The sequence below is a fragment of the Argentina silus genome (genome assembly GCF_951799395.1).
Source record: "Argentina silus genome assembly, contig: scaffold_210, whole genome shotgun sequence".
Taxonomy (NCBI): domain Eukaryota; kingdom Metazoa; phylum Chordata; class Actinopteri; order Argentiniformes; family Argentinidae; genus Argentina; species Argentina silus.
The window spans coordinates 35,001-62,860 of NW_028153152.1; the positions used below are offsets into that span (position 1 = coordinate 35,001).

Below are 27,860 nucleotides of genomic sequence, written 5' to 3' on the forward strand. Positions count from 1 at the left end.
ACATACACGTCACAGACACACACACACACACACACACACACACACACACACACACACACACACACACACACACACACACACAGTAATACCTACCCTGCACTCGCCACCAGTGGAGAACGTGTGCCTGAGCCTCAGCGGAGCGGAGGAGAGGGAGAGATAGCCGTTTCTAAGCTTCTTTATCGACGGCTTGTCCCTCAGTATTACGCTTTAACAGCCTCCCTCCCAGAGCCCAGTGTTAGCCTCTCCCTCCCCTGGAGGCCCTCCTGGCCGTCTGGAACCTCCTGCTGAGGGATGGATTTCCTCTCCGCGGCGGCGGGGAGTGACAGACTACGGCCATCAGTCTGTGATATGATCATTCACCGGCCAATAAAACCATAAAGCCCCACTTCTCTAGTGACAGGGCTTTGGAGAGCTGTTTGATGGATTGTGTGTGGGTGTGTGGGTGTGTGGTGTGTGTGGTGTGTGTGGTGTGTGTGGTGTGTGTGGTGTGTGTGTGTGTGTGTGTGTGTGTGGGTGGGTGGGTGTGTGCGTGCGTGCGTGCGTGTGTGTGTGATGGATCAGTTCAGACGTGTGTATTAGCTATTGGGTCTGACCACCCAGAGTGAGACAGACAGAGATTTAGATGGGGGCCTTTCCTAGTCATCATTACAGGAGTTGTCTCGGACACACACACACACACACACACACACACACACACACACACACACACACACACAGAGGCAGCAGCAGGAGGCAATCATTTGGGATTTATGTCTGCTTTTAACGCAGGGTTCAATATCGTTTCCTCCCCACACTCTCATTTGTGCTACATAAGCAATATGACTTCAAATGCTCCTTCGTCTTTCTGAGTAGAGTGTGTGTGTGTGTGTGTGTGTGTGTGTGTGTGTGTGTGTGTGTGTGTGTGGGGGAACATTCCTATGTGTTTGTGTGTGTGTGTGTGTGTGTGTGTGTGTGTGTGTGTGCACCTGCCTATGTGTGTGTGTGTGTGTGTGTGTGTGTCCACGTGTGTGGTTGTGCGTGTGTGATGACTTTACTTTGATGGTGTTTTGCGTGGGAGGCTCCGATCCCACATATCAGTTCTGTCTCTTTTCTGTGTGTAATTCTACACACCCACACCGGCCCAACAGGAGATGGAAACGCACCGCTTTGCTTAATCGTCTATGAGGTACCTTAGTTGGGTTTCACAGGGGAGGCGTGAATGAAAGAGCGCTTCGCCTCGGTCAGATGGATGCAGACCGAGACACACGTTCTAAACACAACCTGAATGAAAATCCAAGATTGAGTGTGGCGAGAGAGACAGAAAGATACGTCTGCCGGCAGCTATCTCATTTGTGCAGAGACACTTGTAGGAGCGTGAAATGGTCGCTCAGAAGCGCAACGCTTAAACTCATATCTCTGTGTTCAGACGCAGTTCTGATAGGCTGGAGATGTATTGGGATATAGCGACATCTAGTTGTCATATGTGTGTACGCCTGGCTCGTTACCAAGACGGCCTGTTGTCGTGGAAGGAGATAGAGGGATTAGTAAAGGTGTGTAGGTGTGTAGAACTGATTTGTTTTGGATACACGTCTATTTTTGGAAGAACTGCTGGGCGAAGATCAAATAGACTCTTGAATAGACTCGAAACAACTGCTTTTATGTCAGACCATTTGGTAACAGCTTGCTTTAAATACTGTCCAACGGTCACTCTCTACGTCAAACCCCTCTTGTACGAATCCTGTTTGAAGTGAATAATACGTTTGTGAGCGACTGAACGGAATAATGTCTGTGGAATGAACGACATTACATAGTCATTAAATATTATGTTTTTTATGACGCTGTACTAAAACGTAATGGAATAAGTCGTATAATGCTCCATTCTCTTCTTGAGAATATTCATTTCATATTTTTTTTAATGCTCATTCGGTGCTACATCTGATTTACAATAAAGCTCACGACTCACTGAATGTCTCATATATTGGTTGTAAACCACACACACACACACACACACACACACACACACAGAGAGAGACACGCACACACACAGAAAGAGATGGAGAGAGAGAGAGAGAGATGGAGAGAGAGAGAGAGAGAGATGGAGAGAGAGAGAGAGAGAGAAACTAACGTCTCCTCCACACACAGTATATCTCCTATCTGCAACCTCTATAATAAATAAAATCAAGCATTAACTTTATGTACGCAAGTCAATGTTTGCTCCTGTTATCACTCATATTTTATGACCCTGCATTAAATCTGGAGCTGCTGCAGAGGACCAGGCTAATGCACAAGGTGCTTGATCATTCACAAGGTACTAACATGTTACTTTACTAACAACATGTTTTTCTCTAGTCCGGTATTTCCTCAGACATCCAATACTCCAGCCCTGCCCAGAAACATTACCCAGACCGTACTTCCTCGTCCAGAGCTGAAAGGATTCAAAAAAGACCAAACATTCCAACAAAGCGCCGTGGAGTTTTTACTGCATCATCTGGCTTATACTGCAGTACACTGCTGACGCAATACTTACAGGTAGGGGACGGAGTCTAGGGCGTAGGGGCTAGGGTACAGTGTCTAGGAAGTAGGGGCTAGGGACTAGGGGACAGTGTCTAGGGTGTAGGGGCTAGGGGACAGTGTCTAGGAAGTAGGGGCTAGGGGAGAGTGTCTAGGAAGTAGGGGCTAGGGGACAGTGTCTAGGAAGTAGGGGCTAGGGGAGTGTGTCTAGGAAGTAGGGGCTAGGGGAGTGTGTCTAGGAAGTAGGGGCTAGGGGAGTGTGTCTAGGAAGTAGGGGCTAGGGGAGTGTGTCTAGGAAGTAGGGGCTAGGGGAGAGTGTCTAGGAAGTAGGGGCTAAGGGAGAGTGTCTAGGAAGTAGGGGCTAGGGGAGAGTGTCTAGGAAGTAGGGGCTAAGGGAGAGTGTCTAGGAAGTAGGGGCTAGGGGAGTGTGTCTAGGAAGTAGGGGCTAGGGGAGTGTGTCTAGGAAGTAGGGGCTAAGGGAGAGTGTCTAGGAAGTAGGGGCTAAGGGAGAGTGTCTAGGAAGTAGGGGCTAAGGGAGAGTGTCTAGGAAGTAGGGGCTAGGGGAGAGTGTCTAGGAAGTAGGGGCTAGGGGAGTGTGTCTAGGAAGTAGGGGCTAAGGGAGAGTGTCTAGGAAGTAGGGGCTAGGGGAGTGTGTCTAGGAAGTAGGGGCTAAGGGAGAGTGTCTAGGAAGTAGGGGCTAGGGGTTGTTTCTGGACAGGCCCAGAGAGACTGTCTACAAATGGAGCTTGGCCTCATTCTCAATTATTGATCAGAGCATGGCCCATTATCAACCAATAGGATGTGTGTTTCACACACACACACACACACACACACACACACACACACACACACACACACACGCACACACACTAGGAGTGAGGCCCATTGTTAATGATCCGCTGTGTCATATTGGTAATTAAGGACTAACGAGCTGCCAGGCTGTCATCCTTTATCTCTCCTAACAGCTGACTGGCCAGAACACGCGCTGTGTGTGTGTGTGTGTGTGCGTGTGTGTGTATGTGTGTGCATGCGTGGGTGTGTGTGTGTGGGTGTGTATGTGTGCGCATGCGTGGGTGTGTGTTTGTGTGTGCATGCGTGGGTGTGTATGTGTTTATGTGTGTTTGTGTGTGTGTGTGTTTGTGTGTGCGTGTGCATGCGTGGGTGTGTATGTGTATATGTGTGTGTGTGTGTGTGTGTGTGTACTGCAGAGGAGACTCATCTGAAGGGCGTTCACACTGACATGTTCAGAATGTGGGCCAGGAGGGGAGAGAAGCAGAGACTACTCTGCTCTGTGTGAACAGGAATGTCAACAATGCTTTGTTTGGATGAGGTTTGACTACAGGAGGTTAGTCTGGGTGAGGTTTGTTTGGATGAGGTTTGGCTACAGGAGGTTAGTCTGGATGAGGTTAGTCTGGATGAGGTTTGTTTGGATGAGGTTTGGCTACAGGAGGTTAGTCTGGATGAGGTTTGTTTGGATGAGGTTTGGCTACAGGAGGCTGGATGAGGTTCGTCTGGATGAGGTTCGTCTGGATGAGGTTCGTCTGGATGAGGTTCGTCTACAGGAGGCTTCTTTACCTATTTGTTGTTATGAAACTGGTGGGCTGTGTTCACTTCCTGTTTGTGTGGCATCTATAAGACCCACAAACAACAGAGCTCATCGTTCTTTGTGTGTGTATGTGTGCATCTGTGTGGGTGTGTTTGTCTGTTGGGTGTGTGCGTGCGTGCGTGTGTATGTGTGCGTCTGTGTGTGTGTGTGTGTGTGCACGCGTGTATGTATGTGTGTGTGTATGTGTGCACGTGTGTATGTATGTGTGTGTGTATGTGTGCACGTGTGTGTCTGTGTGTGTGTGTGTGTGTGTGTGTGTGCACGCATGTATGTATGTGTGTGTGTATGTATGTGTGTGTGTCTGTGTCTGTGTGTGTGTGTGTGAAAGGGGAACAGGTGTGAAAGAACAGACAAGGTTGACAATAGCAGCAGCAGAATATGTCCCAACGGAGACCAGAAAGAACAGGGAAGTGTTTTCATTTCAGAAATGTTTTACTTTGAATGAGGTGGGAGTGCTTTTCTTTTCCCGTTTCGGTTGTACCAGAGACATTGTGTTGACGTGGTAACCTCTGGGCTGGGGAGGGGGAGGGGGAGGGTCTTAGCTGCGGCAGAAGTACCTTCATTTACATAAGCACTTAACAGGCTGTCCACTTAACTGTTCCTCTCCTGACACACGCACACACACACACACGCGCACGCAGGCTCGCTTGCACACGCACACGCACACGCACACACACACACACACACACACTTCAGAGGGAAGTAGATAAGTATAAAGTGTGTGTTTTAGTGTCTTGTATAAAACTGTCCAACCATAGAAGAACATAAACCTGAGATTCAACATGACTAAGGCTTTCATGGTTGCAGCACTGCATCCTGATTGGTCCTCAGAGGTTAAAGTGACATAGCTGTCAATTTGAACCATGTGACCTCCACATTCCATGAGAGGTCATGAGAGGTCATATGAAGGCCAAGCTATTTGGAATTATAACAACATAGAAAATACATCCACATATTATTACTCACTCAAAAGACTTCTCCTCAGGAACTGTACACTCCAACAAGTACACTCCAACAAGTACACTCCAACAAGCAGACATAAAACCACCCCATGCAACATCAGAAAAAGAAAAAAGAAAATAATTGTTAGTAAATTAGAAATCAGAATTAGAATATTAAATTGTTAGTAACAATTTAGAATAAACAAACAAGACAATAACAGGTGTGTTGAGAGTAAACAAGGTTCCCTCCCTTTCCCTCCCTTTGGTTTTGGCACCTCGGTCTGTTGTCATGTGACCTGTCACCGCCATGGAATGTGGTGCAACTGGACGGCGATCTGGCAACACGTAGGATATTCTAATAAAACTGTCAAATTAAATCACTCACTTTTCACATTCAAGTATCAGACATGACCCAGAGCCATTTACAAACAGCGACATTCAGACAGGTAGGCTGGAAGCAATCACATGCAACCAGTGTCATTAGTAACCCCCCCCCCAACACACACACACACACACACACACACACACACACACACACACACACACACACACACACACACACACACACACACAAACTTAAACACATACAGTACCAGTCAAAAGTTTGGACACACCTTGCCAAGAGTGTGCAAAGCTGTCATCAAAGCAAAAGGTGGCTACTTTGAAGAATCTAACATATAAAACATATTCTGGTTTGTTTAACACTTTTTTGTTTACTACATAATTCCATATGTGTTCCTTCATAGTTTTGATGTCTTCAATATTAATCTACAATGTAGAAAATAATAAAAAATAAAGACCATTGAATGAGAAGGTGTGTCCAACCTTTGACTGGTAACCCCCCCCCCCCCCCCCCCACTTAAACATATATGTTATAGTCAAGTGCAAGAATCAAAACTATAAAAAAGACAATCAAATAGATTTCCTTCAGTTGATTTTGGCAACTACATCTAGGTATATATGGTATATACAGTCAAATACAACAGTCAAACACATAATATTCTTCTTATGAATCTGAATTATTCCTTCATGTAATTGCTTTTCTTCAGTGGCTGATATCTACACCAGACTGTACTGGAGGCTCCGAGAACCTGGAGGCTGTCATTGGTCCATGCTGAATGTTAAACTGCGTGTCATTGGTCCATGCTGAATGTTAAACTGCGTGTCATTGGTCCATGCTGAATGTTAAACTGCGTGTCATTGGTCCATGCTGAATGTTAACGTGCGTGTCATTGGTCCATGCTGATCTGAAGGCTCCAGGTGTTCTGTAGTGTAGTGAGGTCACTCTCCACCTCGCTCTCCTCTGACGACTGTCTCACCAACACACTGGGCAGGATCTCCCCAGGGTCCACCTGCTCTGCCTCCCTCCCTCCCTCCACCCCTCCCTCCACCCCTCTCTCCGCTGCTCCCTCTCTCTCAGACAACAGTGGCATCTGGAGGGCTCCTGTCTCAGGATTCCAGTCCAAATAGGTCCCTCTACATCCCCCCTCCTCCTCCTCCTCCTCCTCCTCCTCCTCCTCCGCCCTCTGGGCCATGTACAGGTTGACCCGGCGTTGTCGCAGGGGCTGTTGTTCCCTCCTAGTATACCCCAGGTGCTCAGCCACGCCCCCCTGCTCCACAGCCAATCCCACAATGTCGTCATTCGATCGGATGTCCTGCCATTGGCTCAGCTCGGAGGGGACAGCCTGCCATTGGCCAGGGTCTGAGGGGGTGTCCTCCCATTGGCCAGGCTGTGAGATCCCTCTGTCTGAGCAGAGGTGGGGGGCGTAGGACTGTAGGGGGTCCCCCTGACCCTGCTCTCTGTAGCCCCCACTCCCTACCCCTACCCCCAGCTCTCTCCCTACCCCTACCCCCAGCTCTCTCTCTACCCCTACCCCCAGCTCTCTCCCTACCCCTACCCCTACCCCCAGCTCTCTCTCTACCCCTACCCCCAGCTCTCTCTCTACCCCTACCCCCAGCTCTCTCCCCAGCCCCAGTCCCAGCAGTGGGATCTGAAACACCCCAGAAACACCCCAGCCTCCCTCCTCTGGTCCCTGGGTACACAGGTTCTGTCTCTGGGGCATGTAGGACTTCCCCTGGCCCACGCCCATGCTCAGCTGTGGTGGATCCTCATTGGCCGACCCCTGACCTCTCACCTCCAACCAGCCGTAGTCCAAAGGCTCTGTCCGGGACTCAACTTCCCATGATCCTCTCTGCTCCTCTGGGGCCACCTGGGGGGCGTAGGAGGGCAGTAGAGACTCCGCCTCCGGCTGGTGATGGAGGCGTCGTTTAGCGAGGAGCTTGGGGGTCGGGGGGGCCATGTTGATCAGGATCACGTTGACAGTCTCTGGGCAGAAGGTCCGAGGCGGGGTCTGGATGTGGGACATATTCTAGGGGGTGTGGTGGTGGTGGGGGGGGGGGGTGAATGAATTTGGCTTACATAAATATTAATGAAATAAAATATACCATTTAGAATGTGTAGATGGATAGATGGATAGATACTCAGATGTACAGTAAAGAGAAAATGTCACTGGTTTGTTTCTCTCATATTCTCACCAGGACGGGCGGCCTCTTCTGCTCAGCAAACAGGAAGCGGTAGACCAGGCAGCCAATCAGGAGCAGGATGATGAGACAGAATGAAGGAACTAAAACTCCCAACATCATCAGCAGCATCTGTCCTACGAGGGGGTCTGGAGGGGGAAGGGGGGGGGGGGAGTTTTAGAAACTTACACACACACACACAGACACACAGACACACAGACACACACACACACACACACACTGCACTGGAAGGCATTCCTGTTAGTACCAGGAAGTCTCTAAGCACCCTGGGAAAACACCTCAACTGTCTGCTTCTTCCAGCAAGTTCCTTCCCTCTGCTCCAATCACAGCTTAGCTGGTTCCCTCTCCTCCAATCACAGCTTAGCTGGTTCCCTCTCCTCCTATTACAGCTGAGCTAAAAGAGAACTGTGTGGAATTCCTCTGTGCCTTCACCAGAAACCTGGTACATACTGATCAGGGAGTTAGTCAATGATCCACCTGAAGAATGTAAACAGATTGCCTGTTCCCAGAACTGCCCAGTATGTGGTTCAGCCTGCTTAAATGACTGTGGTTCACATGATCCATGTTTGGCATGATGATGTTTGATTCTTATCGTAGTTGGCTGAAGCCCATACTGTTCTTATCTGGAGACTCATTCATAGGTTCATAAGATAAGATCAACTGTATTGTTGGATAGTATAGTTGTTTATATATAGTGTATATATAGTTTTGGACGCAAACAGGGTTTCCATTAGAACTAAACTAGCATGGTAGTTGCATTAAGTCATTGTAACAGTGTGTGTGTGTGTGTGTGTGTGTGTGTGTGTATGTGTATATATGTGTGTGTGTGTGTGTGTGTGTGTGTGTGTGTGTGTGTATATATGTGTGTGTGTGTGTGTGTGTGTGTGTGTGTGTGTGTGTGTATGTGTATATATGTGTGTGTGTGTGTGTGTGTGTGTATATATGTGTGTGTGTGTGTGTGTGTGTGTGTGTATATATGTGTGTGTGTGTGTGTGTGTGTGTGTCTCCTTGCATGTAATCTGGTAGGACACTTTCTCAAGCCTCCCACTATCCACACTAGCATACTTCTTGCATGTACAGCCAAGGCTGGTGGAGGTAGAAATCAGAGGACGGTGGAGGTGGAGGCTTTTGGAGGTAGAAATCGGAGGACGGGATCATTGTAATGCGTGGAACGGAATGAGGAATGGTATCAAACCTCATTGAATGGAATGAACAACAATGAATAATTGGATTACAATGAGCCCGTCCTCCGATTTCTACCTCCACCAGCCTCCCCTGTTTCCCTTACCCGTTCCCGTGGTGACACAGTGCCAGGAGGAGGCGTGGCAGTCCAGAGGAAGGGAGGGGAGGCGGGCCTTAGCGGAGAAACAGTACTCGGTGTCGTAGTTCAGCAGATGGTACTCGAACGACCGGTTCTCCAGAGAGAAGATACGCTGAAGGACACACACACACAACATACTGGAGACAGAAATAACTTCCATCTTCTTTTTTTTAAATATGTTCTTAGGGCATTTCTGCTTTATTGGGATAGAGACAGTAGAGATTGACAGGAAGGATGGGAGAGAGAGGAGGGATGACATGCAAGATAGGTCGAGGGTCTGAATCGAACTAGGAACCTTGCGATTACGTGGTAAGCTCATTAGTGTGCCACGCCACTAAGCGCCCCCCATAACTTCCATCTTTAAAATGTGTTCAATTATTGTTTTGTGTCCTTTGGAACTATCGACTCTGTGTCTCCATGACAATAGAGCACCAATTCGCTCACTCAGACAGTAATACTTGTTGTTGTGAGAGGAAAATATAATATATAAGTGAAATATGATAACGGTAATTAACTGCCGTTAACCCTCTTAACCCCCTGTGGCTCTGTACTGTACACCAGGGGAGGCTGGTGGAGGTAGAAATCGGAGGACGTGCTCACTGGAATGCATGGAATGGAATGAGGAACGGTATCAAACACGTGTGAGCCCATCCTCCGATTTCTACCTTTCTACCTTTTCCCCCAGCCTCGCCTGTAGTACAGTACATCCTGGTGTCACCTCATAAAGAGTTGTCTGAAACGGACACCAACCGTTTGGTTCCTCCTGCGGTTGAGCACAGAGAGGTGGTAGGTCATCTGAGGGTAGAACCGGGCCATGGAGAGCTCTTTATTCATGTTCTCCGTCTGCCACCTCATTGGTCCCTTCAGCTTGATGACAGCACTGTTGTCCTGGACAACCACAGTCACTCCTGGAGGGCCAAAGGTTGCTGGAGGAGGGAAATGTAAACATGGTGTTGATCACCTTGATGTCTAACACACCGTCCCTGTCTCTCTGGAGATGTTAGATGGATGGATGGATGGATGGGTGGATGGATGGATGGATGGATGGATGGATGGGCAGATAGACAGACAGACAAGACAGACACACAGACAGACAGACAGACAGACAGGATCTCAACTTGAACTTACTGTCAGCTTTGGGGTCGAACCTGGTGGAGACGGTCCAGCCAGAGGAACCCTGCGTCCCCACAGCCTTGACCCTGGCATAGTAGCCATCGTCCAGATCTCTCGTCTCATTGGACAGATCACACCAGGTCCGGGACATATCCCGACACTGCCTCATCACCCTCCACCGCAAACGTCTCCCTCCGCCCTCCACGCTGTCACCGTAGCTAGGGCACAACAAACATACATTCATTACATTCATGATCTGCCTGTCTGCTGTCTGTCTGCCTGCCTGTCTGCCTGCCTGTCTGCCTGCCTGTCTGCCTGCCTGTCTGCTTGCCTGCCTGTCTGTCTGCTTGTCTGTCTACCTGTCTGTCTGCCTGCCTGCCTGTCTTTCGGCCTGTCTGTCTGTCTGTCTGCCTGCTTTCCTGTCTGTCTGACTGCCTGCCTGCCTGTTTGTCTGTCTGTCTGTCTGCCTTCCTGCCTGTCTGTCTGTCTGTCTTCTTGTCTCTCTGCTTGTCTGTCTGTCTGTCTGTCTGTCTGCCAAATCTTTTTTTAATTTAAATCCATAGCGATTTGATAAACGCTCGCAGCCTATTGAGAGTCACCAAGAGAAGGGTAGATCCCGGTGTTCCATTTCCCCCATGGTAGTAACAGTTCATTAATAACCTCTAGAATATGTTATAGTAGTAACAGTTCATTAATAACCTCTAGAATATGTTATAGTATTTTTTACAGCTGTGAGTGAACCTACAGAGCAGCAGTGGGGCTTCACACGCCTCCTCATTACTGAGCTGAGTCAGATCATCTGCTTCCATCATCTCAGTACTCCAGACCTTTATGACCGCCCCCACACAGGGTGTCCACAGGGTCTCAGTACTCCAGACCTTTATGACCGCCCCCACACAGGGTGTCCACAGGGTCTCAGTACTCCAGACCTTTATGACCGCCCCCACACAGGGTGTCCACAGGGTCTCAGTACTCCAGACCTTTATGACCGCCCCCACACAGGGTGTCCACAGGGTCTCAGTACTCCAGACCTTTATGACCGCCCCCACACAGGGTGTCCACAGGGTCTCAGTACTCCAGACCTTTATGACCGCCCCCACACAGGGTGTCCACAGGGTCTCAGTACTCCAGACCTTTATGACTGCCCCCACACAGGGTATGTCCACAGCGATGGGCTCACATCTCTCTCACCACTACCCAGGTACTGTACCTCAGTGGAGGCCGGTGGACGTAGAAATCGGAGGACGGGTTGGTTGTAATGCATGGAATGGTGTTATACACACACACACACACACACACACACACACACACACACACACACACGTGTGTGTGTCCATTCCTCCCCTCCTTGTGTGTGTCCATACCTCCACTAGCCTCCCCTGGCTCACATTGCATACTCTCTAGTGTGTACTCACATTGCGTACTCTGTAGTGTGTACTTACATTGCATACTGCACAGTGTAGAGGGTGTCTTTGGGAGAGTCCTTCCCAGGGTGCCACTGGACAACATTCCTCAGGTTGACGGAGGTGAAGAGGATCTCTACAGGTTTGGCTAGAGAGGACCTGAGAGAGACCACTGGAGGAGAGGAGGGGGGAGGAGGGAAGGGGGGGGGGAGAGGAGAAGAGAGGAGGAGAGGAGAGGAGAGGAGAGGAGAGGAGAGGAGAGGAGAGGAGAGGAGAGGAGAGGAGAGGAGAGGAGAGGAGAGGAGGGGAGGGGAGAGGGTAGAGCCACACATGATCAACGACCAAGGATCACTCAATGGCATTCCATAACACTACCTGTAACCTGACCTATTCTCTTGCAGATGAAAACCAATTCTGCTGAAAAACAGGATGTCAATTGTGATTGAAGTTCAAAGGTACAGAAGTGTTGAACCTCCACCCAGAGAGAGAAGGTTCTCCCTAACCCTAACCCCAACCCTAACCCCAGCTTAGCAGGCGACCTTTTATTCCGTGCCTGACTGCACGCGACCACAGCCAACCTGTTTCCTGTCTCTTCAGAGGAGCGCGTGTTCTCCTCCCACCAGAGTGGTGTTATAGTCATTAGAATCTTCTTAGTCACTGTCACATCTGTTTGTAAATCTGGATAATAATTAAATTACTGTATAATCCAATAATCAATGCACAATCAATGTAGCCAAGGTCCGAACCTCAGTGTCACCAAAACAATTGGACATAGGTCGTCTGTGGCTCAGTTGGTAGAGCATGGTGCTACAACGCTGAAGTTCGTTTCCCGCTGGGACCATCTATACTGAAATGTACGCACTCACTGCAATGTAAGTCGCTTTGCATAAAAGCGTCAGATAAATGGCATATATATTATATTATTTACAGAGGACTATCATAAATCCATCAGTGAAATATAATATGCACCACTTTCACAATCATGCTTTTCTATGAAGCGGTGCAGAAAGGACCTACCTGTGATCTGTAGAATACAAAGGTAAACGACGACGATGACGTTCCTCGGCAGCATCGTGGTCAGTAACACAGTCCTGACATTTCCATGACAGAAGTTGAGTCTCTTCTCTTTGATCTCACGGAGATCTCGGCCGATTCAAGGTGTAACTAAATGCTTCACGCCAGGGATCCTCCTCCACGACGGCTGTCACGGCGGAGTGAGACCTGTTTCTGGGGCTGATCGCTGAACTTACCGTGTCTCACCTCAACCTGGACACTGGAGCGGGGAGGAGTTACACTGCAGATGTGAACTTCGAAATCTACTGGGGATGTTTGCGTACTTTCATAACAAAGGTCAACTATTTGATGAACTTTAATACATTTAGCTCCCTAGAATTATGTTAGCGATATCATAGGATAGATTGGTATTTTGTATAGCCTGAGATTTGTCCTCAAATGTTCCAAACATTATTTATTTTGCTCAAAATATGAGTAACTCCAAGGAACACTGATCAGGCCCACACGTAGGCTCTATAAACATAGTTGAAAAGACTATGCAATGATTTCATCACATATTTGCCTTGAATATTTGAGGTATGAGGACTTGTTTGACTGGTAGCTGGAGCAGTTTTTCAAATAGTGGTCTAGTGCCCCCACGGGGCCGAAATCAGCATTACTCTCGAGGCTAGCATCTCAACTAACTGTTGATGTGTTGCTCTTAAGGGCATACATGCGGTTGATATTGAGGTTTACAACGTTTCAGCTGCAACCAAGGAGCTACAATGATATCACCATCAATGTTCTGAAACATTTAATAAAGAGATGCGATTCCAATGTTCGGGTACAGTGTGGAACCTTGTACTATTTTTGCTTGTTTCGTATCGGTTTGTTTATACGACTGGACCAACTTCCGGGTCTCAGGAGCCGCCGTTAGCATCGGAGCGGAGCGGAGCGGTCTTTGGTCTTTGATATGCTGGTGGTAAATTCACCATTAAATCGTTGAAACATGTCGATTTCAATGGAAACGCAGCTCCAGAGCATATTCGAGGATGTCGTGGTATGTACCTCTTGTATGAAGTCGTTAACTTTCGCATTTAGTCATATGGTCTTTTGTTTAGCAGGCGGACAGCTAACGTTAGCCTGCCTGCTAGTAAAGCCAACTTCATCTTCCAGCTCGCAAGCATGGTTCTTATGTCAAGTCTTATTTAATATGATATTTAATTTAACATATCAATGTTATAGCCAGCCTCGTTCATTAGTGCCCCAGTGTGATTTGACAGCAGCTGGAGCTAACGGTGGTTACTGTGCTGTCAGAACCACGGCCTCTTCTCTGGACCGACACGGAGGCTTTATCACAGGGTGGTTTTATCACAGGGTTGGTTTATCACAGGGTTGGTTTTATCACAGGGTGGTTTTATCACAGGGTTGGTTTTATCACACGGAGGCTTTATCACAGGGTTGGTTTATCACAGGGTTGGTTTATCACAGGGTTGGTTTTATCACAGGGTTGGTTTTATCACAGGGTGGTTTTATCACAGGGTTGGTTTTATCACAGGGTGGCTTTATCACAGGGTGGCTTTATCACAGGGAGGTTTTATCACAGGGTTGGTTTTATCACAGGGTTGGTTTTATCACACGGAGGCTTTATCACAGGGTGGTTTTATCACACGGAGGCTTTATCACACGGAGGCTTTATCACAGGGTGGTTTTATCACAGGGAGGTTTTATCACACGGAGGCTTTATCACAGGGAGGTTTTATCACAGGGTTGGTTTTATCACAGGGTTGGTTTTATCACAGGGTGGTTTTATCACAGGGTGGCTTTATCACAGGGTTGGTTTTATCACAGGGTGGCTTTATCACAGGGTTGGTTTTATCACAGGGTTGGTTTTATCACAGGGTGGCTTTATCACAGGGTGGTTTTATCACAGGGTGGTTTTATCACAGGGTGGTTTTATCGGATATTGTCAACATATTCACCGGCGCATTTTATTTTTCAGAAAACAGAAGTCATCGAGGAGGCCTTTGCGGGGTGAGAACAACAGCGTTCTGCATTCAGTTGCTGAGCCACTTGTTTTGTTGGTGTTAAAGCGGTTTACATTGTAGCCCTGCTGGGAAAGACCAGACTGGGTCAACCGCCATGAGGTGTAACAGTTGACTATAGCTTATGTTGAGGGATGTTGTTGTTGTTGTTGTTGTTGTTGTCGTCGCTGCTGTGTCTCTATGTCTAATGCCCATGTCTCCCCAGCATGTTTATGGACACTCCTGAAGATGAGAGAACAAAACTCATCAGCTGTCTGGGTGCCTTCCGTCAGTACTGGGGTACCCTCCCTCAGGTGAGCCCCCCCCCCCTCCTCCAGTAGTTAGGGTTGGGTTGGTGACTCCTAGTTAACCAGTAGTTGTCTCCTAGTTAACCAGTAGTTGACACCTAGTTAAACAGTAGTTGACACCTAGTTAACCAGTAGTTGTCTCCTAGTTAACCAGTAGTTGACACCTAGTTAAACAGTAGTTGACACCTAGTTAACCAGTAGTTGTCTCCTAGTTAACCAGTAGTTGACAGCAGTGTTGTTGTCCCTCAGGACTCCCATGAGCAGTGTGTCCAGTGGGTCGTCAGGTTCATCCACGGGCAGCACAGCCCCAAGCGCATCTCCTTCCTCTACGACTGTCTGGCCATGGCTGTGGAGACCAGCCTGCTGCCGCCCAGGTAGGACACACTCCTCAGGGAGAACCTGCTGCTGCTGCTGTTGTGGTGTTGTTTTGGTTGCTGTGGTTGTTGTTGGTGGTGGTGGTTGTGGTTATGGTGTTGTGCCGCCCAGGTAGGAACATGGTCCTCATGGAGAACCTGCTGTTGTTGTTGTTGTTGTTGTGGTGTTGGTGTATTGTGGTGTGTTGGGTTGTCTTGTGATGTGGTGTTGTGTTGTTCTTATGACCAGGGCATTGAAGGTAATGTATAATCCTGATCACTGTTCCCAGGATGTGAAGGGATTGTTGTTGTTGTTCCCAGGATGGTGTGCCAGGCCCTGATCAGCTCAGACAGTCTGGAGTGGGAGAGGACTCAGCTGTGGGCCCAGACCTTCAGACTCATACGCAAGATCGTCGGAGGAGTGGACTACAAGGTCAGACACACACCGAGAGGGAGGGAGGGAGGGAGAGAGAGTGTCTGTCTGTGTGGGTGGGGGAGGTGGATTATAAGATCAGACACAAACCTAGAGAGAGAGAGAGAGTCTCTGTGGGTGGGGGGAGGTGGACTATAAGATCAGACACAAACCTAGAGAGGGAGAGAGTCTGTGTGGGTGGGGGGGAGGTGGACTATAAGGAGAGAGAGAGAGACAGACAGAGAGAGAGAGTGTGTGTGGGTTAGGGGAGGGGGGGGGGGGTGGGCTATAAGGAGGGAGAGAGACAGACAGACAGAGAGAGTGTGTGTCTGTCTGTGTGGGTGGGGGGGGGGGGTGGGCTATAAGGAGGGAGAGACAGACAGACAGAGAGAGAGTGTGTGTGGGTTAGGGGAGGGGGGGGGGGTGGGCTATAAGGAGGGAGAGAGACAGACAGACAGAGAGAGTGTGTGTCTGTCTGTGTGGGTGGGGGGGGGGGGGTGGGCTATAAGGAGGGAGAGACAGACAGACAGACAGACAGAGAGAGAGTGTGTGTGGGTTAGGGGAGGGGAGGGGGGGTGGGCTATAAGGAGGGAGAGAGAGAGAGCAGTCATCCCCTGCATCGTAGTTAAAAGACGCTTGTACCCAGCTGGAAAACGCAGTAGAGCTGCGGAACGCCACTCTGTGACCACCGATGACGGTGACGGTTTCTCGTCCCCAGCGTGACTGACGTGCTTGTCTGTTGTTGTCTATCCAGGGGGTGAGAGATCTACTGAAGGCCCTGCTGGATAAGATCCACACCATCCCCAACACTGTGAGCTCAGCTGTGGTCCAGCAGCTGCTGGCAGCCAGAGAGGTACGGAACCGCTTTAAACACTCCGTCACATGACCCGGCTCAGGGTGGGGGTGGGGGTGGGGGTGGGGGCGGGGCTGGCGTCCTGAGATGCGGGATGTTTGTACTATCAAATTTAACTCTAACTAAAAAGAGTGTTGTCGTGATGGCGAAAACCAAGGAGGATCAGATGCAACATTTTCCATCGTTCTTCACGGCAGATCTAGAGGTAAACGTGGTAAATGAAGTTGGGTCATATCAACATTTCCTCTGTGTGCAGATGATGTAAAAACAGCTCTTTTTAAAGCCTACTGGGCTCCACTCTGTACAGCCCTCCTGTGGTGCAGTTATCGTGAAGCCAAAATGAAAAAGCTTCAGGTGGCATTTAATGATGCATGCAGAAGTGCAAGTCATACGTTTGTGACTAGTAATGTTCCCACCTTTCATGCTGTGTTGAGGTTATTTCATGTATAAATTTATGTGTCGGCGAATTGATTAAAACATTTTAATCCTAATGTCTTTAACTGAGCCCACACAAAGTGACACACAGTATTCCTCTAGTCTCTGGAAACACTGGAACAAATGTCTGTCTGTGTTTTGGTCACTGTGAGTCACATTTCTGTACTGTTGTCATTGTGTTGTATTTTATAATTTTTCTTTTTTCTTTGCTGATATGGACCTATGTGTCTGAAATAAAGTTAAATAAAATAAATAAATAATATAATTTTGGGGTACCCTCCCGCAGAATCCCCCCCCCAGTATAATATAAATGACCTTATAGTCCACCACCCCCCACTCACACAGACTTTATTTTATTTATTATATTTTATTGATAGATGATAAAGTGTCTTTCTCTCTCTCTATCCCTTTCCCATCTCCCTACTCTCCCTCTCTCCATCCCTCCCTCCCTCCCTCCCTCCCTCCCTCTCTCCCTCCATCCCTCCCTCCCTCCCTCTCTCCATCCCTCCCTCCCTCCCTCTCTCCATCCCTCCCTCCCTCCCTCCCTCCCAGGTGGTAGAGTATATCCTAGACAGGAATGCCTGTCTGCTTCCTGCCTACTTTGCCATCACAGAGATCAGGAAGCTGTACCCTGAGGGGACTCTGTCACACTGGGTATGTTGGAGTCAGACGACCCTACAACCATGTTGTATACTGGATGGATATAGCACCTATCAGGGGAGAGGCTGGTGGAGGTAGAAATTGGAGGACAGGCTCATAGTGATGAATGGAATGATGAATGGGTGAAACACATGTGTTTGATACCATTCCTTATTCAATTCCATTCTTTACAATGAGCCTCTCCTCCGATTTCTACCTCCACCAGCCTCCCCTGGTATGTATATAGTATATATGTATATAGTTATGTATTTGTTTTCATTCGTCATGATGTGAATGTGTGTTGCATTAAGGAGTGACAGGTGAATACACTTTCCAAACAACTAGAATTGGAAGTCCACTATAGCATCAGAATGCATCAGCGTCTCTCTCTCTCCCTCTCTCTTCTCCTCTTCTCCTCCCCCCTGATCCCTCTCTCTCGCTCTCTCTCCTCTCCTCCCTCTCTAGCTCCTGGGTAGCCTCATATCAGACTTTGTGGACAGTTTTCGGCCCACCGCCAGAATCAACTCCATCTGTGGTAAGACCTCCATGGCAGCTGGTCAGCCTGCAGCAGAGATTAAACCACACACACACACACACACACACGGACTCACACACGGACTCACACAGACACACACAGTCACACACACACACACACACACACACACACACACACGGACTCACACAGACACACACTCACACACACACATACACACACACACACACACACACACACACACACACACAGACTTGTAGTGTTTGACTTGTGATATGTTAGCTAATACAACTCAGACCGCGTGGGCTGTTTCTCCAGGTAGAGGTTGTTGTTGTTGTTGTTGATGGTTGTGCTGTGTTTGTGTGTGTCGTGCAGGGAGATGCAGCCTCCTTCCAGTGGTCAACAACTCAGGAGCCATCTGTAACTCCTGGAAGTTAGACCCCACCACGCTCCGCTTCCCTCTCAGGGGCATGCTGCCCTTCGACAAGGTACTGAACCTCACACACACACACACACACACACACACACATACACACACATAGACATACCTAACACACGCACACACACGCACACACACACACACACACACACTCAACGCACACGCACACAGAAACACACCCTCACACTGCATTTTAGATGTTAAGAAAAACATGTATTCCATTTAAACTGTGTGTGTGTGCGTCCGTGTGCGTGTGCGTGTGCGTGTGCGTGTGTGTGTGTGTGTGTGTCCGTGTCCTCCAGGACCTGTTTGAGCCTCAGACAGGCCTCCTGCGCTACGTTCTGGAGCAGCCCTACTCCAGAGACATGGTGTGCAACATGCTGGGCCTCAACAAGCAGGTAACTCCCCCCCCCTCGCCTAGCCCCCCTCCCCCTCACCTAGCCTCTCTCCTCCTCCTCCTCCTCCTCTTCTTGCTCCTCCTCTCCATCATCATCCCCTCTCTCTATCTCTTCCTCCTCTTCCTTCCTCCTCCTCCTCCTCCTCTTTCCGTGGTAACCCAGGTACTAAAGCCAGAATGTCACATGATCCATTTTGTAGTTCATCTGAGTATCAACCCTGCTGAAGGAACTACAAAACTACAACTAAGATGGTTGCCTTGCTTTGTTTCTATAAGGCCTGCCTCCCAAACACTCTGCCACTCAGTGGGCTATACGACGGTCAGCCTTACCTGGCGGCCAGGGTAACCAGAACAGTGTCTCTCCTACCATAGACACTCACAGTGACGTTTCACAGCTCTCTGCTGGCGTACAGAAGTGTGGTTTCCAGTGGGGTACAATCGTCTTTTAACAACAATGCAGGTGATCGACGGTGATGACTGATAACTATTTTGGTAATGACCATCCCGATTTTCGGGATTTTAGCTCCTTCTCCACCGCCTGAGAGATTTGGCCTTTTAATAGTTTCCATTTATAATTTTTCAGACAGGAAATCTAAATGTTTATTTGCCGCCTAGACAATTGTCTAGGGGAAACACTGAACATAGTATTTCAGTTCCTGTCTGCCCATTGGTCCAGGGAACTCTGGGTGGGGGTGTGTGTGGGGGGGGGGGGGTACTCCTGTGGCCTATCAGGGAATGCAGTGTGTTTCTCTGTAGCAGATTTAAGACTTTGGTGACCTGTCAAACGTCAAACTCAAATCACTGGTCGACCAGGTAGGAGTCCGTAGTCAGCGATTGGGCTGACGGTTAGCGCTCAGGGAACACACTGCAGGAGCGATGCGCCCGTCACACGATGATGATGTCACACCTCTCAGGCTGCCCTGTCCTGATTGGCTGGCTGGCTGACTGACAGGGACCTCGGAGCTGGCCTCCTAGTCACTGTTTTGTCTTTTCTTTCTTTCTTTTTTCCTTCCTTTATTTTGTGTGGTGTCCTGTCTTGCCCTCCCTCCCCCCCCTCTCCCCCTGCCCCCCCCTCTCTCTAGACCCTGAACATTGCTCAGGTATGTTCTCATTCAGCCTTGCTGTTGTTCTGTCACTAACCACACAGTATTGTTATTATTATTATTATTATTATTATATAACTGGTCGCTCCGCACAAACACACACACACACACACACACACACACACACACACACAGATTACATGACAGATCCAAGAATAAAAAAATACATTTAGGGCTTGAAATGACTGTAAAACAGTAGGCAGATGCCCGTTAGCAGCTGAATACACACGACATGAATGAACGCATGGCTGAATCCCAGATCAGCCACCAGCTCCTCGTAGGCACGCCTGTAGATCTGAGATAGGTCCAAGCTATATGGCCACAGGGTCAGTAGGCACGCCTGTAGATCTGAGATAGGTCCAAGCTATATGGCCACAGGGTCGGTAGGCACGCCTGTAGATCTGAGAGCATAAGGATAGGGCCAAGCTATATGGTCACAGGGTCGGTAGGCACTCCTGTAGATCTGAGAGCATAAGGATAGGGCCAAGCTATATGGTCACAGGGTCGGTAGGCACTCCTGTAGATCTGAGAGCATAAGGATAGGGCTAAGCTATATGGCCACAGGGCTGTCCCAAGGATCCCACTTAGCATCTACCCCCTCTGTATGCACCTACCAGTGATATGGAGGAGCACCATGGCGGTGGGATCGACCTGGACGAAACATCTCTGTTTTCATTCACCATGTCCTTCCCTCTTGAAGCTGTGATGGTGGTGGTGTGAAACTGTTGGCTGATGTCGAGCCTAGTCTAGCTATTTTCTTGGATTAGATTCTCAATTTAAAAATGGCTGATTGAATTGACCATAATTGTAGTCCTAAAGAAGAGACCATAATTGTAGTCCTAAAGAAGTGACCATAATTGTAGTCCTAAAGAAGTTACCATCATTGTAGTCCTAAAGAAGTGACCGTCATTGTAGTCCCAATTCACAGGGGTTAAGATATTCCTGTTAGATAATGTCATTGGATACACGATTAGTGCCTTTTAAAATAGTATTTATTTACATTTTAATGCACCCAAACACTCCAGTGTCCTTGCCACATTTGAGACCGATATCAACATTTCTTTCTGTCATTTGGCCGTACATTCACACTCCTAAAACCACGCAGCGACAAGAACCAACCAGGAGAATTGGCCGTGTGACTTTGAGATGTAAAGACCTGAGTCATGACCACGTGTTCATTTCAAGCCCTGATCTGCTGCATGCCTGGATGTACTGTAGTCTGTTTCCTGTTTCCTGTTTCCTGTGTGGTCATGACCTGTGCTGCTGCCCTCGTACGGTTGACCTTTGACCCGCCACAATTGTTTTGATGTTGTTGTTGTTTGTTTGTTTGTTTTTGATGTCGACACTCTGGATATGTCTGTACCAGTGTGCTGTTCAGTGGCGTGGCGCAATGCATTCTGGGAGTGTTTCTGGAGCTGGCCATGAGGTTCATTGAGCCAATCAGAGCATGATGATGAGAGAACCCTTTTTACAGGCTACAACATGATTGGTTTAGGTCAGCCTCAGTCAGACGATGCCCATCTCCACAGTGACGTGGGGAGGCTGGCGGAGGTAGAAATCGGAGGACGGGCTCGGTGTAATGCATGGAGTGGAATGAGGAATGGTATCAAACACACGTGATACTTTGATAGCATTCCTCATTCTATTCCATGCATTATCCCGAGCCCGTCCTCTGATTTCTACCTCCACCAGCCTCCCCTGTCGCTCTGCTGCTCCCTCTCTCTTCTCATGGCCAGTGATGCTGAGAGGAATGGCAGGAATGTGTTTGTGTTTACTTAGTTCCTGCATGATGTCACTTCCTGGGGGGAGGGGGGGGGCAGTGCAGGGAGATGGGGGGGGCGGTGGGGGGGCAGGGCAGGGCAGGGCGATGGGGGGGGCGGTGGGGGTTGGCTGCACTGTATCACAGAGATGGAAGGAAAACATTGAATTAGAAAAAAATTTAATAGGTAAAAAAGGTATGTAATGTTTCCGACGACCACCAGATGGCAGTGTTTGCTCTCTATACAGACCGACTGAACAACACCAAGAGAGATGGATGGAGAGAGAGAGAGAGAGCATCTGTGACTGCCGCCTGTTGAGCAGATCTTGGCTGAATGCTAACTATTAGACGCCAACGCTAAGCCAGTCAGGTGGACTGTAAACGTAGCATATGTGCTGCTAACGTAGCATTCTGAAGACAGACCAACTCTGTGATACAGTTCAGCTTCTCTGGGATCAGGGCTTCTCTTGGATCAGGGCCTTTCTGGGATCAGGGCCTTTCTGGGATCAGGGCCTCTCTGGGATCAGGGCCTCTCTGGGATCAGGGCTTCTCTGGGATCAGGGCCTCTCTGGGATCAGGGCCTCTCTGGGATCAGGGCCTCTCTGGGATCAGGGCTTCTCTGGGATCAGGGCCTCTCTGGGATCAGGGCCTCTCTGGGATCAGGGCCTCTCTGGGATCAGGGCTTCTCTGGGATCAGGGCCTCTCTGGGATCAGGGCCTCTCTGGGATCAGGGTTTTCTACGGCAGTGCTGCTGTCTTCACATCATGTCACACACACTCTCTCTCTCCGTGTCTGTGTCTGTGTGTGCACAAGAGTGTCTGTCTGTGTGTGTGTGTGTGTGTGTGTGTGTGTGTGTGTGTGTGTGTGCGCGCATGTACGTGTATGCACAAATGTGTGTGCGTGTCCTCCCTCCCTCTGCTGGTGTGTGTAGCCACTGTTCTAACCTCTCCTTGCTGTGAGACTCTACCCTTCGATGGCCCAGTGACTTGTGTTGTTGTTCAGTCAGAGTCAGAGAGAGAGTCAGAGTCAGAGAGAGAGAGAGAGTCAGAGAGAGTGTGAGAGACTATTAGAGGTCCCCTTATCAAGGAGGCCAGTAACACCTTATTAAAGACACGAGGGGCGTCTGTATATGTGAATATTTAGGGGTGTTGATGTGTGAGTGATGAAGACATGAAGTCACTAGAGTCAGACCTGGGTGGCTGGGATATATTTGTTGTCCTTCATTCCTTGAGGTGCGCTTGTTTTATCTTTGCCAGCACAATGGGAGGGAAAAGCGCGGTGCTGAATGTGCCACGCAGCCTCCCTAACCAGCCCACTCCGCTAATCCAAGCGCACGCTTTTGGGATTGAACGAAAACAAACACTGATTTGACCCTAATTGGAGTTCAATGGCCTGTGGGAAGGAATGATAACCCTCCCCCTTCCCTCTCTCTCTCTCTCTCTCTCGCTCTCTCTCCCTCCCCATCCCCCCTTTTTCTCCCCCCCTCTCTCCCTCCCCTCCCCCTCCGTCTACCCCCTTTCACTCCCTCTCCTCCCCCTCCCCTCCCTCCCTCTCCCCCCAGCACAAGCAGCGGTGCCCGGTTCTGGAGGACCAGCTGGTGGACCTGGTGGTGTACGCCATGGAGCGCTCCGAGACCGAGGAGCAGTTTGACGATGGCGGCACCAGTCAGTTGCTGTGGCAACACCTCTCCAGCCAGCTCATCTTCTTCGTTCTTTTCCAGTTCGCCAGCTTCCCTCACATGGTGCTGTCTCTGCATCAGAAGGTATGTTTATACACACACACACACACTATACACACACACACACACACACACACACACTATACACACACACACACACACACTATACACACACACACTATACACACACACACACACACACACACACACAGTGTATGCTGACTACACTTGAAGGTATACTGTATTTACACACACCCACACACACACAAACAAACACAGCAGTTAGAATGGAATAGAACAGTGTGTGTGTGTGTCCTCCCCAGCTCGCGGGACGGGGCCTGATCAAAGGCAGAGACCACCTGATGTGGGTCCTGCTCCAGTTCATCTCCGGGAGCATCCAGAAAAACGCCCTGGCCGACTTCCTGCCCGTCATGAAGCTGTTCGACCTGCTGTACCCCGAGAAAGAGGTAGTGACACAGTCTGTACCCCCATAACAACCCTTGGAACAGTCTGTACCCCCATAACAACCCTTGGAACAGTCTGTACCCCCATAACAACCCCCATAACAACCCCTGGAACAGTCTGTACCCCCATAACAACCCTTGGAACAGTCTGTACCCCCATAACAACCCTTGGAACAGTCTGTACCCCCATAACAACCCCCATAACAACCCCTGGAACAGTCTGTACCCCCATAATAACCCCTGGAACAGTCTGTACCCCCATAACAACCCCCATAACAACCTATACCCCCAATAACAACCACCATAACAACCTGTACCCCCATAACAACCTGTACCCCCCAACCTGTACAGCTGTGAGTGTTATTACAGCTGTGAGAGTGTTATTACAGCTGTGAGAGTCGACCCTCAGCGTTGCAGAATGGACCCTCCTCCTGAGTGTCTGTCTGTCTGCAGACCCTCAGCGCTGCAGAATGGACCCTCCTCCTGAGTGTCTGTCTGTCTGCAGACCCTCAGCGCTGCAGAATGGACCCTCCTCCTGAGTGTCTGTCTGTCTGCAGACCCTCAGCGCTGCAGAATGGACCCTCCTCCTGAGTGTCTGTCTGTCTGCAGACCCTCAGCGCTGCAGAATGGACCCTCCTCCTGAGTGTCTGTCTGTCTGCAGCTCCCTGGGGAGCCCAGATTGAGACATCTGCAGCCTGACTCTCCCTGCAGCAGGAGCCAGCTGCAGATACAAACCCCCAATTAACTCCCAGTCAAATCCGCCATTAGCATGCTAATAGGGTATCTGGGAGCTAGCATCCGTTATCTGGCTTTTGAGCAACAATAATGAGCTCAATATCTTTAATCAATTCTTATTTTTTTCTTTTTTGCATTTTCTTGTCCCCCTCATGCCTAAACCATTTCGCTCGGGTTCGGATAGTTGTCCTTAGTAATCTCTTTCAGCGTTCCCCCCAGAGAACGTCAAAGTGTTTCTGCGCCACGCTGCGATGTGAACGTTTCCCGGCGAATCAAACGATAGATTTCGTCACGATAGCGGAACCAACGACATCGTCGCTAAAAACAAAAGCGAGAGTGAAAACGTTACGATGTTCCTCAGTGAATTCAGCGGTTTTTAGCTGTGTTTTGTTTTGCGCATTTTGACACGAATAAACGCAAGTCGGGTTTTGATGACACAATCCACCGCCAGCTGTTCAAGCATCCCGAGAACCCTGTATTTGATTGATTGATTGATTGATTGATTGATGTGAATTATGACATGTTGATGTTATCTTGTGGTCTGTACAGTGCATCCCGGTGCCTGACATCAACAAGCCCCAGTCCACCCACGCCTTCGCCATGACCTGCATCTGGATCCACCTCAACCGCAAAGCCCAGAACGACAACTCCAAACTCCAGATCCCCATCCCCCACTCCCTCAAACAGCACCACGAGTAAGATTCTCACCATCCCTCCATCCCTCCCTCCATCCCTCCATCCCCCACTCCCTCAAACAGCACCACGAGTAAGATTCTCACCATCCCTCCATCCCTCCCTCCATCCCTTCCTCCATCCCCCACTCCCTCAAACAGCACCATGAGTAAGATTCTCACCATCCCTCCATCCCTCCCTCCATCCCTCCATCCCCCACTCCCTCAAACAGCACCACGAGTAAGATTCTCACCATCCCTCCATCCCTCCCTCCATCCCCCACTCCCTCAAACAGCACCACGAGTAAGATTCTCACCATCCCTCCATCCCCCCCCCCCCCCCCACCCCCTTGTTTCAGATGACCTGTGCAAAGAATGCAGGTTAATGTGTGTGTGTCTGTCCGTGTGTGTGTGTGACCATGTGTCCGTCCGTCCGTGTGTGTGTGTGTGTGTGTGTCCGTCCGTGTGTGTGTGTGTGTGTGTGTGTTGTAGGTTCCTCCAGCAGAGCCTGCGTAACAAGTCCCTGGGCATGACGGACTATAAGATCGCCCTGCTGTGCAACGCCTACTCCACCAACTCGGAGTGCTTCACGCTGCCCATGGGCGTGCTGGTGGAGACCATCTACGGCAACGGAAGCATGCGGATCACCCTGCCTGGCACCAACTGCATGGCCTCGGGCTCCGTCACCCCCCTGCCCATGAACCTGCTGGACTCCCTGACCGTCCATGCCAAGATGAGGTGGGGGATGAGCTGTCTGTCTGTCTGTCTGTCTGTCTGTCTGTCTCTCTGTCTGTCTGTTTGACTGTCTGTCTGTCTGTTTGTCTCTGTCTGTCTCCCTTCTGTCTGTCTGCCTCTCTGTCTGTCTGTCTGTCTGTCTCTCTCTCTCTTTATGTCTGTCTCTCTCTCTCTCTCTTTCTGTCTGTCTCTCTCTCTCTCCCCTCCCCCCCCAGGGGAGCAGCACCTCTCCACCCAGAAGGCTGGCAGACAGACAGAGACAGAGAGAGATGAGGATGCATCTTATTGATGTTGTTAATGAAGTCTCTACCAAAACCCAGGCGGCAGCCGGCCGGCCGGCCAGTGAGAGCTCGTTAGAAGGCCGTGGCGTTGGCCCTGAGCCAGGGTTGTGATGCGTGGGCTAGGCCATCACTCTTAGTCACATCTCTCTCTCTGTGTCTGCCCTAGTTAATACACACTGAGGCTGCCTTAATCACAGGCTAATTCGTGTGTGTGTGTGTATGTGTGTTACATCACAGATAATAGATAAGAGCTGTGAGCCGTAATTTCCCTTAATGTTTATCTCTGTTTTGTTAATGTTTCTCTCACTGTGGAGACACGAGGGGGGGGGGGTGGAGAGAGAGAGAGAGAGAGAGAGAAGTGTAAACATCACCCCTCCATTTCAACCTAAAAGCTTCTTTTTAGTTTTTCTCGTGCTCTCCCCTCCCCTCCTCCTCTCCTCCTCTCCTCCTCTCCTCCCCTCCTCCTCTCCTCCCCTCCTCCTCTCCTCCCCTCCTCCACCCTCCTCTTGATTAAATGGCGTGCCGTCACTCTGTTGGTAAACTCCAGCGTCGTGTGTGTGGGTAGGTGAGCGGTTGTTGTACGACCGCTCATGTCCCTGTCAGAGCTGTCAACACAAGACATTACCTGAAACAGCAACACTTGTATTTGCAGGGTGGTGGTTTACCCAACACGTCCTCTCAGAGTCAATGAGAGCTGCATGAGATGTTTACCGTATGTCACTAACATGGAACATGTCACTGACATATCATTAACATGTATCTCTCTCTCTCTCTCTCTCTCCTTTGCTCTCTCTGCCTCCCTCCCTCCCCCTCTCTCTCTCTCTCTCTCTCTCTCTCTCTCCTTTGCTCTCTCTGCCTCCCTCCCTCTCTCTCTCTCTCTCTCTCTCTCTCTTTCTTTCCCTCCCTCACCCCTCCCTCCCTTCCTCCCTCCCTCCCCTCCCTCCCTCCCTCCCTCCATCCAGTCTGATCCACAGCATAGCCACACGGGTAATCAAGCTGGCCCATGCCAAGTCCAGCATCGCCCTGGCCCCCGCCCTGGTAGAGACCTACAGCAGACTGCTGGTCTACATGGAGATAGAGTCCCTGGGCATCAAGGGCTTCATCAGTGAGTCTGCTTTGCTGTGGGGGGGAGGGGAGGATATAATGGATGATATAATGTCCAAATGTCTCTCCTACCTGCCTGTCTGTCTGTTCTACCTGTGTGTCTGTGTGTCTCCAGGCCAGCTGCTTCCCAACGTGTTTAAGTCCCACGCCTGGGGGATCCTCCACACGCTGCTGGAGATGTTTAGCTACCGGATGCACCACATCCAGCCCAGCCCCACTACCGCGTCCAGCTGCTCAGCCACCTCCACTCCCTGGCCGCCGTGCCCCAGAGACCAACCAGAACCAGCTGCATCTCTGGTTCGTACTGTGGCTACCCAACACGGCCACACGCAGTCAATCTGACCACCACCGCGCGGCCCATTAGGGACCCACACATGCTCGCTAGGACCACACACGGTCTCGATGACCACAACCACACATGGTTCAGCGCTGTCACACTGCCTCACTGTACTCCTGACAGAAAGAAAGAGAGAAAAACAGAAGGTTTCAGACAGGCTATTGAGCAGAAGTTTTTCAACCTCTGAGGAGTGCTGACTCATTTCTGGGTTGTAAGGAACAGATTCTATTGA

At 49.6% G+C, this 27,860-nt stretch overlaps 2 protein-coding genes across 2 annotated transcripts; one reads left to right on the plus strand and one right to left on the minus strand.

The window, feature by feature from the left end:
• Positions 1 to 5,034: 5,034 nt before the first annotated feature.
• il20ra (interleukin 20 receptor, alpha) lies at positions 5,035 to 12,841 on the minus strand. Its single transcript, XM_083697661.1, has 8 exons — positions 12,433 to 12,841; positions 11,455 to 11,587; positions 10,028 to 10,230; positions 9,617 to 9,825; positions 8,867 to 9,194; positions 7,573 to 7,706; positions 7,009 to 7,406; positions 5,035 to 6,852 (listed from the first exon to the last, which is right to left on the minus strand). Exons 1-8 carry the CDS (start codon positions 12,485 to 12,487, stop codon positions 6,267 to 6,269), a joined length of 2,046 nt encoding a protein of 681 aa, XP_083553787.1. The 5' UTR covers positions 12,488 to 12,841; the 3' UTR covers positions 5,035 to 6,266.
• Positions 12,842 to 13,331: 490 nt separating this feature from the next.
• med23 (mediator complex subunit 23) lies at positions 13,332 to 27,655 on the plus strand (the record flags this gene model as incomplete). The annotated part of the gene is given in 18 exon segments (XM_083697662.1): positions 13,332 to 13,468; positions 14,411 to 14,442; positions 14,659 to 14,746; positions 14,990 to 15,114; positions 15,415 to 15,526; positions 16,260 to 16,358; positions 17,346 to 17,447; positions 17,898 to 17,967; positions 18,301 to 18,413; positions 18,667 to 18,762; positions 23,185 to 23,385; positions 23,625 to 23,768; positions 25,050 to 25,195; positions 25,664 to 25,909; positions 27,150 to 27,292; positions 27,407 to 27,495; positions 27,498 to 27,560; positions 27,563 to 27,655. Coding segments are annotated over 18 exon segments (2,013 nt in total). The 5' UTR covers positions 13,332 to 13,417.
• Between the last annotated feature and the right edge of the window lie 205 nt (positions 27,656 to 27,860).